Source organism: Anneissia japonica, unplaced genomic scaffold (assembly GCF_011630105.1).
Source record: "Anneissia japonica isolate Jap-2015-1 unplaced genomic scaffold, ASM1163010v1 scaffold287727_len1644234_cov201, whole genome shotgun sequence".
Classification (NCBI taxonomy): domain Eukaryota; kingdom Metazoa; phylum Echinodermata; class Crinoidea; order Comatulida; family Comatulidae; genus Anneissia; species Anneissia japonica.
In genome coordinates, this window is record NW_022713615.1 from 962321 (window position 1) to 977083 (window position 14763).

The following is a 14763-nucleotide window of genomic DNA, read 5'->3' on the forward strand; positions in this document are numbered from 1 at the left end:
CTGTATGCGTATCGGGTGCTTATACATTACGCCATGGATGTGCATAAACAACGCTGCAGGGTCAATAACGTTAGAGTCGTCACAATACGACGACCACGATGAAGACACGTCATCCGACACTCGGATGCTGACTGTTCTCCTTTGCCAAGATTGGACGCTCAAGTCATATTCAATTTCCCTCACGACGGAACATTTACCGTCCAGTGCTCCAACATACAGACGATAGTCATACTCGTCCGGCAGACCTATTTTGGTTTTCTCACTTACACTTCCTCCCAAAACTACTCGAAGTTCCAGCATCGGGGATATATCGTTCATTTCCTCTACGAGGCGTTGAACCAGGCAATCCATCTGTTCATGAACCTCAAGTACACCTCTGCTGTTTCTGAAACTTGGATTTATGGCTGGTGACTGTAAAAGGTTCTTGATTGCGAAAGGCTTTCCTTTTGGGCTTTCTGGTGGACTCGATCTGATGTACAAATAATATTATACACATACAGAATGTTACAGACATTTCAATATTATTGAGGTACACGACTCAATTGTGAATACATAAACAAACCATATAGATACCTTGTGATTGATTACTTTGCATATTATAACACCTTAGAATTATTTGGAATTCATATGTTGTGGAATTATAAATTTGACTTACCTATTATGTAAAGCAGCTCTTAGATCTTCATCATTTTTAGCTCTTTGTCTTACGTAATTCAGAAACACTGGCAACATCATCCCTTCAGCCATGAGGCTGATTGCCTCTGATGGAACATCGGACTTCCACGTCACCATTTCAAGGCTTTTATCGCAGGGTCGTACTTGAATTTCATTGGAATGTACTTTGTCTAACTGATTCAGCTCTGGTGCCATTGTCCTTTGATCCTTCAAACCGATACCTCTGCTGTGCATTAATTCATCAAGTTCCAGCAAAGCCAGCCTGGGCCAGGTAGTAGCATTGCTGTCGTTTGGGGGAACTTTATGCAATAAATCCACCAAGGGATTATTTTCTATACAATTGTCTTCGTCTACAGCTATTTTAATATTTTCTTTGCTTTGGTCGGGGATTGGAAACTCTAAATCTCCTTTCAATAAGCAGATGACCTCTTCTTGACCAAAATATTTGGCATGCCATAGAACTGAATGACCATATCTGTCAATATCTCTTGGATCGGACCCTGACGCGATGAGCGACCTAACCAGAGACATGTTAGCCTTAGTGGGAACAAGGTTGGACATGAAGTCTGCGTCCCGCCATGTTCCTTTGTCATAGTCTCTCCACATTTCTTCCTCGTGTACAAGCTGACCTCGTACAGCATGATGCAATGGAGTTAATCCAAGTCGATCTTTGACATTAATTCCACCAGATGCTGCAGCCAGTTTATTGATGACATCTGCGTCACCTTTTTTGACTAACATACGCACTTCATTGTCATGATGTAGGTCATCCCGGACTGCCCTGTGCAACATCGTCCAGCCGTTAGTGACGCCAGGGTCGCCAATATCCCAACCCAAATCCGCCAGCATCAGCACTGTCTCTTATACACATCTAGATGTGTATAAGAGACAGCACTTACACTTCCTCCCAAAATTACCCGAAGTTGCAGCATTGGGGATATATCGTTCATTTCCTGTACGAGGCGTTGAACCACGCAATCCATCTGTTGCAGCCAGTTTATTGATGACATCTCCGTCACCTTTTTTGACTAATATACGCACTTCATTGTCATGATGTAGGTCATCCCGGACTGCCCTGTGCAACATCGTCCAGCCGTTAGTGACGCCAGGGTCGCCAATATCCCAACCCAAAGCCGCCAGCATCAGCATGTGCGAAGTCTGCCCGCCTTCGGAACTGGCTGCGTTCATAATAGCACTCTTTCCATCATCAGGAATCCAGGATATGTTGGCGCCCTTTGAAACTAAATAAGCTGCGATGTCGTGTTCAAACATCACAGACGCCCAGATCAAAGGTGTGAACCCCTCATCGTCCACACAGTCAACTGTGGCTCCAGCGTCCACCAGGCACTTTACTATTTCAAGGTAGCCATTACACGCTGATTGGTGCAAAGGTCGAATTTTACCATCACCTCCCGGCCAATCCAGATCAACGCCTTGTAATATAAGTGCTTGGACAGTTACCAGGTCTCCGGAGCACACAGCATCATAGTAAACCTGATTTCGTTCGGATACTTTTGATGTCATAGCCATGTCGTTGGTGGAGATGTCGATTCCTGATTGATTATGGCTTTTAGGCAACACCTGTTAAAAAAATATATTTCATCAACATAAAAGAATCACTGGTTAGTGGTGATGTCTGTAATCGTATCACATGGGAGAATTATGGCTTTCAATGCTGTCATTTCAACTACGAAATCCTAAATTTGAACCGATAAAGAGTTAATGTTACCGTGTCTGACTTTTTAATACACACACTCGCCATGTTTTCTCCCTGTTTGGACGTAATTGTGATTTGGTTTGCTTTATCCAAGCTTTGAAAGTGAATTTTATACTTGCAGCAGAAGTATGCATAATCTGAAGTGTACTTACAGTTTTGTGATAAAGAATTATTTTAAATGAATGAAAACATTCTTTATGCTGTTATTTTTTCCGTTTCAATGCAGGCGGTCGACATTGTAGATCCAGTATCTCCTCTGAACGTGGAAATCGATACATACTAACTAACCATAATCTCCCGGGAGGACACTACATTGAAATCCTGTATTATTATGTTTTTAATAATTGTTGCTGCGTACAAAACACTCAATATCCTTACATATGACTTTAAATATTGATAAAAGACAAATAGGTAAATATACGTACAAAATTCATGCAACTCGTTATTTATAATGTACGGTACGCCGTGACAGTTTTGTTTAATATCTCAAAAAAGTCATATTTTAAGAATTGTTGCCTGTTCAGTCATTGGATATAGCTAGCTAACATGATAATTTACGATAAAAAGTATATGTTACAAAGTAGCATGAAATACTTCCATGTGTACGACTAATGTGTACGACTAATTGTCTAATATTTAATGTAAACCACTTTTGACTGCCAAACATGCACGGTAAATAATGAATGTATGACAGTAGGGGATTTTAGGGGCAGGGCGACACCTGACACCCCTTCATATATAAGTGATGGAAAGAGAAAGAAAAGAAAAAATATATATATAGTACCATGGGCCAATGCCCTTTTGCATTTTACAAAAAATGAAATACAAAATACAAATAATAAAGAACATGTCGTTTGCAATACATTCATGTTTATGTAAATTGCGGTAAGCGAGCAAACACACACGTCACAAGTTAAATGTTCTCGAGAAATTAACAAAACGTATCAAACATGAGTCATAACGTGCATTACAATACATGGCGAGTTTAATGCGTAAATACATAACAAGAGTAGGCCTATAGCCTACTTATAATGTTTATTAAAAGCATCTACTACTTAGTGAATGCAAAGTTACCTTTAAATAAACATCGGTAACATTATTTAATACATACAATACGTATTAAAAATGGCGCTACAGTACCGGGTGCATATCGGACCTGATTATTCCCGAGTGGGCCTGCAGTCTTTCCTTCGTCAGGCTTCGGTTTTTTTTAACCGTTTCGGAGACATAATAATGTTGTACGTGTCGACCCACACCGCCTCCTTCAAGGAACACGTCTCTGGTCTGGTCTTCTGTCTGTAAAATGGCTGAATTAAATGTTGTGCTGGGCCACCATAAAGCGTTTGTGTTGCATCTGACAAGGTACAGGCTGGTTCCTGTCGACGTTATAAAGCAGTTTGTTTACGACAATGCTGGACAGGAAACCGACGCAGTGAATTTTCACGCTATATGTCGACCAAACACGATTTGACAGGAAGCCGCGATTTTGTATGCTACTGTATTATACCTGAATGCACTCCATTGTGGTACGTTGCTAACGATTCTTATGCAAATATTATTCGATACATCAACATGAACAAAATACAGCACACTTTCATGGAGGTATAAAAATGGGACCAGGTATTTCCCAACAAAGTGGGCGTCGCTCAAAATCTCTCGAATGTGACATCTTAGGGCATGGCGGCCCGCGAAAATGAATTAAAAAACCCATGTGTGCGGCATGCCAACATTGATGTTTCTGAGGGGTCAGGGGTCCTGAGGGTTCAGGGGGTCCTGACCGCCCTTGGGGAAAAAATCTAGACCTACCTTTTCAAGCTCATTTCCCGCCATCTAGGAATTAAAATTTTCCTGAGGAGGACCCCGACCCTGCTTTCTTTTTGGGGTTCATCGATTCAAGGAATAAAGAATAGGTATGCAATATATGTATACCGGAACACAAATAATAGGCCTAGTCCGCCAGATCAGCCCCTGCGCCAAGCAACACATTGGCTACAAAACATTTTATGGCCCGACAAAAAAATCATATATAAAAGGTAACATTAAAACTGAGAATAAAGTGGTGTAAAAGCAGTTCTTGAGGTTTTTGCAAGCTTACTGGAAACATCAAAGCTTGGGTGCGGCCCTCGGTGTTAAATCAAAAATTAACTTTGGCCCTCCCATCGCTTTTTATGCCCACCCTTGAGGGGTTTGAAAAACTTATTTGATCGATTTTGAGGTCTACTAATGTGTAGAAAATACATATATAGCCTATTTTTTCTCTCCCCGACGGGCTTCCCCCTCCCCCGGCGCCACCCCTGCACTTTAATTCTATATATATTTCTGTCTACATTTGTAGTTTTTTTTATATTTCAGATGGTTCTGTTTTTGTTAATTTGAATGCACCATATTCGCAGCTCTTTCTACTCAAACTGCACATGTCGTATTCGACTGGTCGCACGAGCAGCACGAACTCCTCACAAGAGCGGCTCTCGAACTCCTCGCTGTTTAATGAGCACCCCGAGCACACTGAGTAGTAAATCACTCATCGGAAAAGGACCAGCCAATCAATCAACCAATGTATTAGGAATAACACCTTAAGATCGGTGGCACATACAACAATAATAGTGATGCATCCAAATTAACAATTCTTACAGACAGTGAGGTAAATTAAACGGAGGCGTGTAAAGAAACAATTAGAAATAATATGTTTAGCTTAATGCTAAACAAAACCGAGAAAAATCGAATACGCCTATGTCTCAAACGAATTGAATTGACTCCACGTTAACTTTTCATTTTACCCTTTTATTTGTGAACTAACGATTGGTGTCAATTGTGTAAATTTGATATGGTGCTTCTTGTGGGTAGACTAGAGATTTTTTGTTAATTTGTTTTATATTTTTCTGTTCCTTTATTACATTTGTTTGATTATAAGGATGCACCGTTCGCTTTAAACGTGTGCCACCGATCTGAAGGTGTAAATCCAAATAAATAAATAAATAAAATAAGAAACGTAAGGACGAAAGACACGAAATGGAAGAAGCATCCAATAGGCGACGAGAATTATTTTTATTAATTTTTTTTAATTGTATTTTATTGTCTTTTTATTGTATTTTTGCTGTGTAATTTGGAAATAGCTTTTTCAATTAATTCCTCATTCTTCGATTTGTATATTATAAAATCTATGGTTTTTTTGCTATTTTTTAATTGTACATTCAAATTGTAATTCAGCTTGTGCTGCTATTTTTTGAATTTATTGTATTTTATATATTTTTTTTGAATATTGAATAAAAGATACCGAGAATAATTATGTGACGTGACAAAACCAGGAAGTGGAAAAATAGTCTTTATTTTCTAGTACAGTAGAGCGATGGTATCTTGAAACAGTGAAATAAAAGGAGAGGGGAAACGCATCAACATACTTTTTTTCTTTATTTTCGTGATTTTTTATGTATTACATACGGTACATGGTGATTTAATATTTTTTTCTTTATTTTCGTGATTTTATATGTATTACATACGGTACATGGTGATTTAATATTTTTTCTTTATTTTCGTGATTTTATATGTATTACATACGGTACATGGTGATTTAATATTTTTTCTTTATTTTCGTGATTTTATATGTATTACATACGGTACATGGTGATTTAATATTTTTTTCTTTATTTTCGTGATTTTATATGTATTACATACATGGTGATTTAATAGGCCTACATAATATTGCAAATTTGTATTGTACTGAGGCTAGTGCAGACTGATGTATCGTGTTCACTGTCATTGAAGTATACTTCAAGTCGTCGCTCACATCACGAACTAACACAATTAAATTCAATTGTGTTAGTTCGTCAACACAGCGCGTCAAAATACGCGCTGTTGTTGTTAAGGACTTTTTGTGTGGTAAAGAATACAAAATTACTTGACAACCAATACGCGCTCGTTTTGACGCGCTACTGTGATTTCACGAACTAACACAATCTACTTTGATTGTGTTAGTTCGTGATGCGAGCGACGAAGTATGCAATGCTGATTAACCTTGATGTTATACATTGATATTTGCATATTTTTGTTAACTTGGAAAGCAATAAATATTACAATCACACAGTCGATGGGCTTAATGATTTTTTTTTTGGTTAAATCTGAATTAACAATGTTTATTAACAGTAGGGCAGCTACTGTCGAATGTTAATGTAAACCAGATCTTCGAACATTACCATTAGGACATTGTTTAAATCCACCTGGCCTGTACATTACCGTACACTTTTACGCTGAATGTAGGCTACTGTAGGCTCACCAGACATTCTCATTACATTATGGTCTTCCATTTCTATAGCGCATGATACAGTGCAGTGCAAACGTTACGTATAACCACTACTAATTCAGAGTCGCTCAGTCGTAAGTGTCCATTGGCACACTATGTGTTTTTAACATTGTTTTAAACAGTGTAATAACTTATCAAACATTCACATAAACAACAAAACGAATGAAACTATATTTGGCTTAACTACCGTATTGTTTTCAGCAACTGTCCAGGATTTATGAAAAGTGGGTGCTGATGAAATGAGAGCCCACAGCACGTCAGCGCCACAGTGGTTGGGGGTGACGCGAAAATCTCAGTATTTTCCACCTCTGAATGCACGGAAATGGAATTTAAATTTTCCTTTTAATTCTTTTTTATTTTTGACGAATTGAATAAAGAAAAAACTCTAATTAATTAAAGGTACACACCATGGTTGGGGCTGAGGTAAGACAATATTGTAAGAATTTTAGATGCCGTAAAATAATAATAATACTCAAATATTTATATAGCGCCAATTCCAAATTGAACGATGAAAGGCGCTGAGCGTTATTACCCCTGGTCGCTGGATAACGTACAATGGCATACCAGCACAAAGCGCAACCTTCTCTGCTCCCTGAGGAGTATACCTAGTCGTGTGCTACTTGCTTAGCGCACGAAACTTAGTACATTCAATGCAACAACATCCTAACAGTTACCCACTTATAGTCCTGGGATAGAGAGAGAGACAAACGTAGATAAAGTGCATTGCCCAACCCAAGCGACTTACACAGCGAGAGTTTCGAAACCCAAGACCTCAAGGTTGGGAGTCCAAAATTATTTTTAAAGAATGGAGAAAAAACTGAAAATTATATTCAAATCCTGAGAATGACATTTCTGGCCATCTAGAGACGACGTAATCTTAATTTTTCTTACCTCTCAGCCCAGTGGCGGCTCTAGGATATATTTTCTTGGGGGGGCTGAGCTGTCCGACAGGGGGACTTGGGCTGGTAGGCCCGAGCTGGGGGAAGGGTTTGATAGGATGTTCCCCCTCCCAAATGAGATTTTTTTAAGAATAGTAAACTCTGGACGGCCAGAGATGACACTCTCTGATTGTGACATATGTTGGCTTGGCGTGGGCCTATTTTTTGTATTTTTAGTCCAACTGCGAAGAGCTCTGCCCGATGAGGGGATTAAGCTCCTGCTGCCCCCCCCCCCCCGCTGGCGCCGACACTGCCCCAAGTATGGTGGGGCTGAGGTGTCTATCTGTGAAGGTTCCTCTCTGGGAAGGTTCCCCTCTATTTCTATTTCTGTATCCAACACTGCAAGGACCACCCCAGCTGTGCCAAGGTCAGACAAAATCCTGGATCCGCGCCTGCTAGGTTCCCAAAAATTACACTCTTACCCCAAATATTTTAACGGTACTATTATATTCATATCAACAATACAATTATTTTCATTAAGGCCTACAATTTAGGGGTTGTGGTCGCGCCGTCTGCATCGGCCCCAGATCTTTACTCCATGAATTAAATTAATAATTCTCAGAATTAAAATAGTGAAATTTAATTAAGTTTAACTTTATTCGGAATAACACTTTTATAACAGTATTTTCTTGCTGTTTTCGTCAATCAGTGTTTATATTAGATTACGTAACACTTCAGGATCTAAGGGTGGGACTCCTTTAAGCCGTATGTATTATCTCGTGGACCTCACGCTTTCGTAAGTTTATGTTGACAAACCAAGGACTTCTAAGTCCTTGCTTTCACATGTTTTATTTTCAATCACAGGTCCAACAGAGTATCGCGTCTAGTCTGTACTCGTCTGACAGACCGATAGACCTATGCTATCAGTGATTTAAAAGTACAGTACCGCTTATAAAAATCATCAAACAAAACACTAGATAAAGCTCAATTCATCATTCAAAGTTACTAGATAAGCTGACATTCATCGATTCAGAGATCAAAGGTCATATTTCACATTTCACATACGGTAGTATTGGATTTGGCGTGGATGCATATATGTTTAGTATTATTATTAAGCTCCAATTTCGACCACTAATGCAGCAAGAAATAATCGCGTATAAGACGAGGCTTAAAATAGCAAAATAAAATCGAAAAAACAGGGGATACCCCAAGTTTTATACGCACGACCTACACATTTTAGATTTTTAAAATCATGTTCGTCGTATGTGAGGAACGTCCGTAACACGCAAATTTACTACTGTAAAGACACCACTAGTATAATGTGTAGGTCGTGTGTTAGTATGAATGATCGCAATTTTAAATACGGTTAAAGAAGATTTTTATGAACATTTAAAAACTCATAAAATGGAATTGAAGATTAGCCTTGCATTTGACTCCGTTTAGTCAGGTAGTATCAAGACCACAAAAAGCAGAAAAGATATGGAATTCCGACGCTGTAACAGGGGGTCGTCTTATTATACGCCCGATATACAAAAATCGTCCAAAAACCTTCTCAAATTTGGGGGTCGTCTTATTTATATGCGAGCATACAGTGTATCTGCAAAGAAAGGCGCTTTATAAATGACCTGATTGGATTGGATTGGATTTTTTAAAAATCAGGGGTCAAATCGACTCTTCCTTGACTCCCAAGTGGAAGAAATGGCTTTAAACTTTCACCAAGGACTCATAACTAAGTCAATGCTTTGTTGTGTGTTTGCAGTTGAGAAAGAACTAAATGGGCTGTCCTGATCACAAAAGTAGCAACATTTGTTCGAATTTCTCTTGTTGGTTTGCTTTGCGGATTTTTTGGTCTTCCTTTTCAGCCCACCGACTAATACCAAAGTAGTAAGACGTATGCTCTCTTAAAAGCGACAATCCATCGTGGAATACCTGTAATGTTTTAGTTCTCAGATGCTTAACCATTAACGGCAATGATTCCGAGTCACCATTATAGCTTCCGCCCCAGCTATACTCACACTTTTTGTTCTCCCTTTCTTCTGGATTCTCTCCTGAACTGAAATTTTCAGTCTGCCCATTCATTTCCATGTAATAAAATAGTGCATTCTTAAGGTCATACGAAGTCACTTTATCCTCCTTGCATGAATAGTCAGTTAATCTGTTTACCAATTTGCCTATGGAATAAACTGTTTTCATCTCATCCGAAAGTTGTGACATTACAATATGTTCCAGTTCACAGGACGACGGTTGGAAGGAAGGTGGTCTCAGTAATACGCAGCATGGATTACTTTTGATATTTGGAAGCAGGTGACTTTCCTGTCGGACAGTGGTCGGCCACCAGTCTTGGATCTCGACGCAGTACATGATATCGGCCTTAATTGCCATGCCATGCCAATGCTTGCCCATCCACTGTACGTGCAGTGCATTTCTTCCATACGGTTTCCAGTACATATCGAGACCTTCCCAAATATCCCGCGAGAGTGCCTTATACATAACGCCATGGACGTGCATAAACAATGCCGCGGCGTCGATAACATTAGAGTTGTCACAATAAGAGGACCACGAGGAAGACACGTCATCGGACACTTGGATGTTGACTGTTCTCCTTTGCCAAGATGGGACACTCAAATCGTATTCAATTTCCCTCACAACAGAACATTTGCCGTCCAGTGCTCCAATATACAGGCGATAGTCATACTCGTCCGGCAAACCTATTTTGGTTTTCTCACTTACACTTCCTCCCAAAATTACCCGAAGTTGCAGCATTGGGGATATATCGTTCATTTCCTGTACGAGGCGTTGAACCACGCAATCCATCTGTTCATGAACCTCAAGTACACCTCCCCTGTTTCTGAAACCTGGATTTATGGCTGGTGACCGTAACAGGTTCTCGATTGCGGAAGGCTTTCCCTCTGGCGTTTCTGGCGGACTTGATCTGAAGTATAAATAATATTGTACACATACAGAATGTTACAGGCATTTCAATAAAATTGAGCTACACAACTTGGTTGTGAATATGTAAACAGACCATTATAGGTACCGTAATTTATATACCTCAAAAGAAAGTACTATTCCTCTCAAATATAGTACTTTTTTTACTTGTCGCGCTGCACTGCTGACGGTAAAGGGGACTGCGACCTCTACGACAGATCATTTCGGTCGCGCTTCGTTTCGGTCGCGCTTCATTTCGGTCGCGGTTTGTGGAGGAGCGCCGATGGAGTTGCGAAAACGCAAAATTTCTAGGCCTCATTATCATTATAAATTCGTCAATCGGTTTTTTTTTATTTCCTTTTTTTAAGCGCGACCGAAATGATCGGTTACTGATGTGGAAACGCGGCTTACCCTTTGGGACTTCGGCCCTCGGGAAGATAGGCTACGGTCTCCACATCACCTCGGGGCAATAGATTTCACCATTCCCCTCATGAGCAGTCAATATTTGTATCATGTATCTTGTGACTGATCAGGGGCGGATCCAGAGGTGTTTAGAAGGGGAGCTAAAAGTGGGGCCGACCGTGATAACATTCCCTGGGGTCCGGGAAACAGGAAAATTGGCTGTTCTAAACGCCTGAAAGCAACCTCTGAGGCGTTTTGGGCGACCATTTTTTTTCTTTTTTCTTTTTCCTTTTCAAAAAAAAAAAAAAAAAAAAAAAAAAAGGAGGGGGGGGGGGCATTAAATCTTCCCCTGTTGATTACTGGGCATATGTTGAGGCATTGTTTATTAAAATTTAACTTACCTATGTAAATCAGCTCTTAGATTTTCGTCATTTTTAGCTTTTTGTCTGACGTAATTCAGAATCAGTGGCAACATCTTCCCTCCAGCCATGAGGCTGATTGCCTCTGATGGAACATCGGACTCCCACGTCACCATTTCATGGCTTTTATCGCAGGTTCGTACTTGAATGTCATTGGAATGTACCTCCTGTAACTGTAATTTAGCAAATTCCCGCAAAGCCACTCTGGGCCAGGTAGTAGCATTGCTGCCAGGTGGGGGTACTTTATGTAATAAATCCACCAAAGGATTATTTCCTATACCATTGTCTTCGTCAATTTCATTTCCGTTATTTACAGCTATTTGAATATTTTCTTTGCTTTGGTCGGGGATTGCAAACTCTAAATCTCCTTCCAATAAGCAGGTGACCTCGTCTTGACCAAAATATTTGGCATGCCATAGAACTGAATGACCATATCTGTCAATATCGCTTGGATCAGACCCTGACGCGATGAGCGACCTAACCAGAGACATATTAGCCTTAGTGGGAACAAGGTTGGACATGAAGTCTGCCTCCCGCCATGTTCCTTTGTCATAGTCTCTCCACATTTCTTCCTCGTGTACAAGCCGACCTCGTACAGCATGATGCAAAGGAGTTAATCCAAGTCGATCTTTGACATTAATTCCACCAGATGCTGCAGCCAGCTTATGGATGACATCTCCGTCACCTTTTTTGACTAACATACGCACTTCATTGTCATGATGTAGGTCATCCCGGACTGCCCTGTGCAACATCGTCCAGCCGTTAGTGACGCCAGGGTCGCCAATATCCCAACCCAAATCCGCCCAATGCATTTTTGAGAATAAAGAAACACTAAAGAAAATGTCGTATATAGTATATTTTAGATAATAGTATATAGGCCTACTACTTAGTGAATGCAAAGGTTTAATACCTTTAAGTAAATATCGGTACATAACATTTAATACATGGGCGTATTAAAATTGGAGCTAATTATTATTTGTTATACTGACATGGGCGTAATATAATGCAGCCGTCAGTTATATGACGCACTATACGACCCCCGGGAAGGGTGCGTCACTAAGTTGTCGAATTGCGTCGTAAATTTTGCATGCCATGACGCACCCCTTCTTCAAAAATGTGACTGACATTGTGTAAAATTGACCATGAAATTATTTTGTGACGGACCATCTCATGAAAGTAGGCCTACATTATGCCGTAACATGATTGCGTCGTCTTGAACTGTATTGCGCCTTATATAAGCTTGTTTTCAGTCGGACAGCATTTGGATTGTAATGTCATTATGATCACATTGATTAGTTTTAAAAATGACGTCATTTTGTAAATCGGTCGCTTGAGGGCGTTATTTGTTTACATCGTCATTCTATATTAATGTGACGAACACAGACGTATAGTATTTCACAATGTTACTGACCAATATGTTTTTTTGCATATACTGACTGACCTGATTATTCCTGAGTGGGTCATTCTTTTCTTTCTTTTCACCATTTGACATAATGTTGTCTGTGTTGTCTATGGCTTGGTCTTCTTTGTGTAATGGTTGCATAATGTTGCGCTGGTCCATTTATAGCTAGATGCATCAGACAAAGTAAAGGCGGTTTTTTTTCATGTCGACGTTTTAGAAAGCAGATTTGATTACGACTACGTCGTCCTATCGTCGATCAGGAAACCGCTTGCGACTTTTGCGTTGTGAATTCGACGTAAGCGTAAGCTGAAATCGTCGTAGCACAATCTTGGCCAGGAAACCGACGCAGTGAAGTTCTCATGCAATCGTCGATTGACTAGGAAACGATTTTGTGTGCCATGCCTGAATGCACTTTTGCGTTACGTTGCCAAGGATTCTTATGCAAATTCGTTACATCCACTGAACAAAATACAGCACACCTTAATTCTATATTTTTATTTTTATATATTACTGTCTACATTTGTATTTTTTTTTTATATAGGCCTATATATATTTCTGATGGTTCTATTTTTGTTAACTTGAATGCATCAAGTTCTTATGTGCCGACTGTCTGAAAAGCGATTCCAATAAATTGAATTAAATTTACTCCAAGTCAACTTTTCATAAGAAACACAAGGACGAAAGACACAAAATAGAAGACGTAGCCACTATGATAAAACTAAGAAGTGAAAAAATAGTCTTTATTTTCTGTGAGTAAACAGGGAGTTGAGTACAGTAGATAGGCCTAGATCAATGGTATCTTGAAATAGCGAAATAAATGGAGAGGGGAAACACATTAAATCGATTACAAACGTGTTCAAATAATGTTATTTTCTAGAAATTAAATACAGGTCTCCTTCCAATTAAAGACCACCTTTGGGACCCGGGGGTTTTAGTGGTCTTTCGCAGCTTTGGTCTCTAATTAGAATCCCTCTAATTAAAGACCGGCACTAAAACTGAATGTGTTGAATTCGATACCAACACATTCAATATAAGATTAATTGTTTTATTCTAACTATTTTAGAATGAATACAGTTACTGTAAGCTGCTGTTGAATTCTAACATTTTAACATTTTAAATATTTCTCGCACATAACTTATTCAAAATAAAGTTAAAAGAACAACTGTTTTAAAGTGTTTTTTTTTTAAACTTTTAATTAGTAAAACAAATATCTACTAAACAAATACTAAACTTCAACAAGACTTATTAACTCATTAACCATAAGTTGAAGTTACAAAGCAACTCAGCATGAACTGTTGTAAAAGGGTTATCTTCTGTTTAATAGGATATTTCTTCACCCATGGTCAAAATGAAACAATCCAAAGGTGATGGAACTAGGGGGTGCTGTGTTATAGAGAGTAATGTGTGACAGGAAATGATTTGCAGTCAGTTGGTTGTTACCATGCGCCAGTGATGTTGGAGTATATAGTACAGCAATATGAAACTATTATATAGGCCTAATGAATGAATAAAGTTCGGAGTTTGTCTGGTAGTGAAATGATTATTTCACATTTTAAGTGCTCCCTAAATTCATAAGTGTAAGCTAAATTACGGTGATTAGTTTAATTAGTGAAGATATGGAGACAATTATTTCGAATCCCTCTTTCCAAGAGGGGATGCAAATGCTTTGTGAAAATGAGTACGCCGCGGTACTCATTTTCACAAAGAAATACACACAACTGGTTAGCTAACAAATGTCAATGTTACATTGGTGGCATACCGCAAGGATCCTGGCTAGGACCAGTCCTATTTATAGTGTTCATTAACAGACTGCATGTTAATCTCCCATTGATTAAATATATGGATGATACTACTGCTTCAGAGACTGTCTTCTCTAATAACTGTAGGAGTATGCAAAGTGCCTGTGATAACATTTATGAATGGTCCTGCATTAACAAAATGGTAATTAATGAGAAGAAAACTGTTGAACTCCTGATAAGCTGTAAACGTGTTAAAACTAACTTACCTGCCCTTGTTATAAACGAAGTTGAACTAGATAAGGTTAA

At 39.2% G+C, this 14763-nt stretch overlaps 2 protein-coding genes across 2 annotated transcripts in view; both read right to left on the bottom strand.

Annotated features, from left to right (window-relative positions):
* The window catches only part of LOC117108545 (protein phosphatase 1 regulatory subunit 12A-like), a 7034-nt gene extending 2835 nt beyond the window's left edge, over positions 1-4199 (bottom strand). Inside the window, exons 1-4 of the mRNA XM_033250589.1 lie at positions 3533-4199; positions 1803-2256; positions 656-1508; positions 20-469 (exon numbers count right to left, since the gene is read on the bottom strand). Coding sequence (XP_033106480.1) covers positions 20-469; positions 656-1508; positions 1803-2256; positions 3533-3541 — 1766 coding nt within the window. The 5' untranslated portion in view covers positions 3542-4199. The remainder of the gene's footprint in view (positions 1-19; positions 470-655; positions 1509-1802; positions 2257-3532) is intronic.
* Positions 4200-7630: 3431 nt separating this feature from the next.
* Positions 7631-12128, bottom strand: LOC117108546. Its single transcript, XM_033250590.1, has 2 exons — positions 11299-12128; positions 7631-10499 (listed from the first exon to the last, which is right to left on the bottom strand). Exons 1-2 carry the CDS (start codon positions 12126-12128, stop codon positions 9356-9358), a joined length of 1974 nt encoding a protein of 657 aa, XP_033106481.1. The 3' UTR covers positions 7631-9355.
* Positions 12129-14763: the final 2635 nt, after the last annotated feature.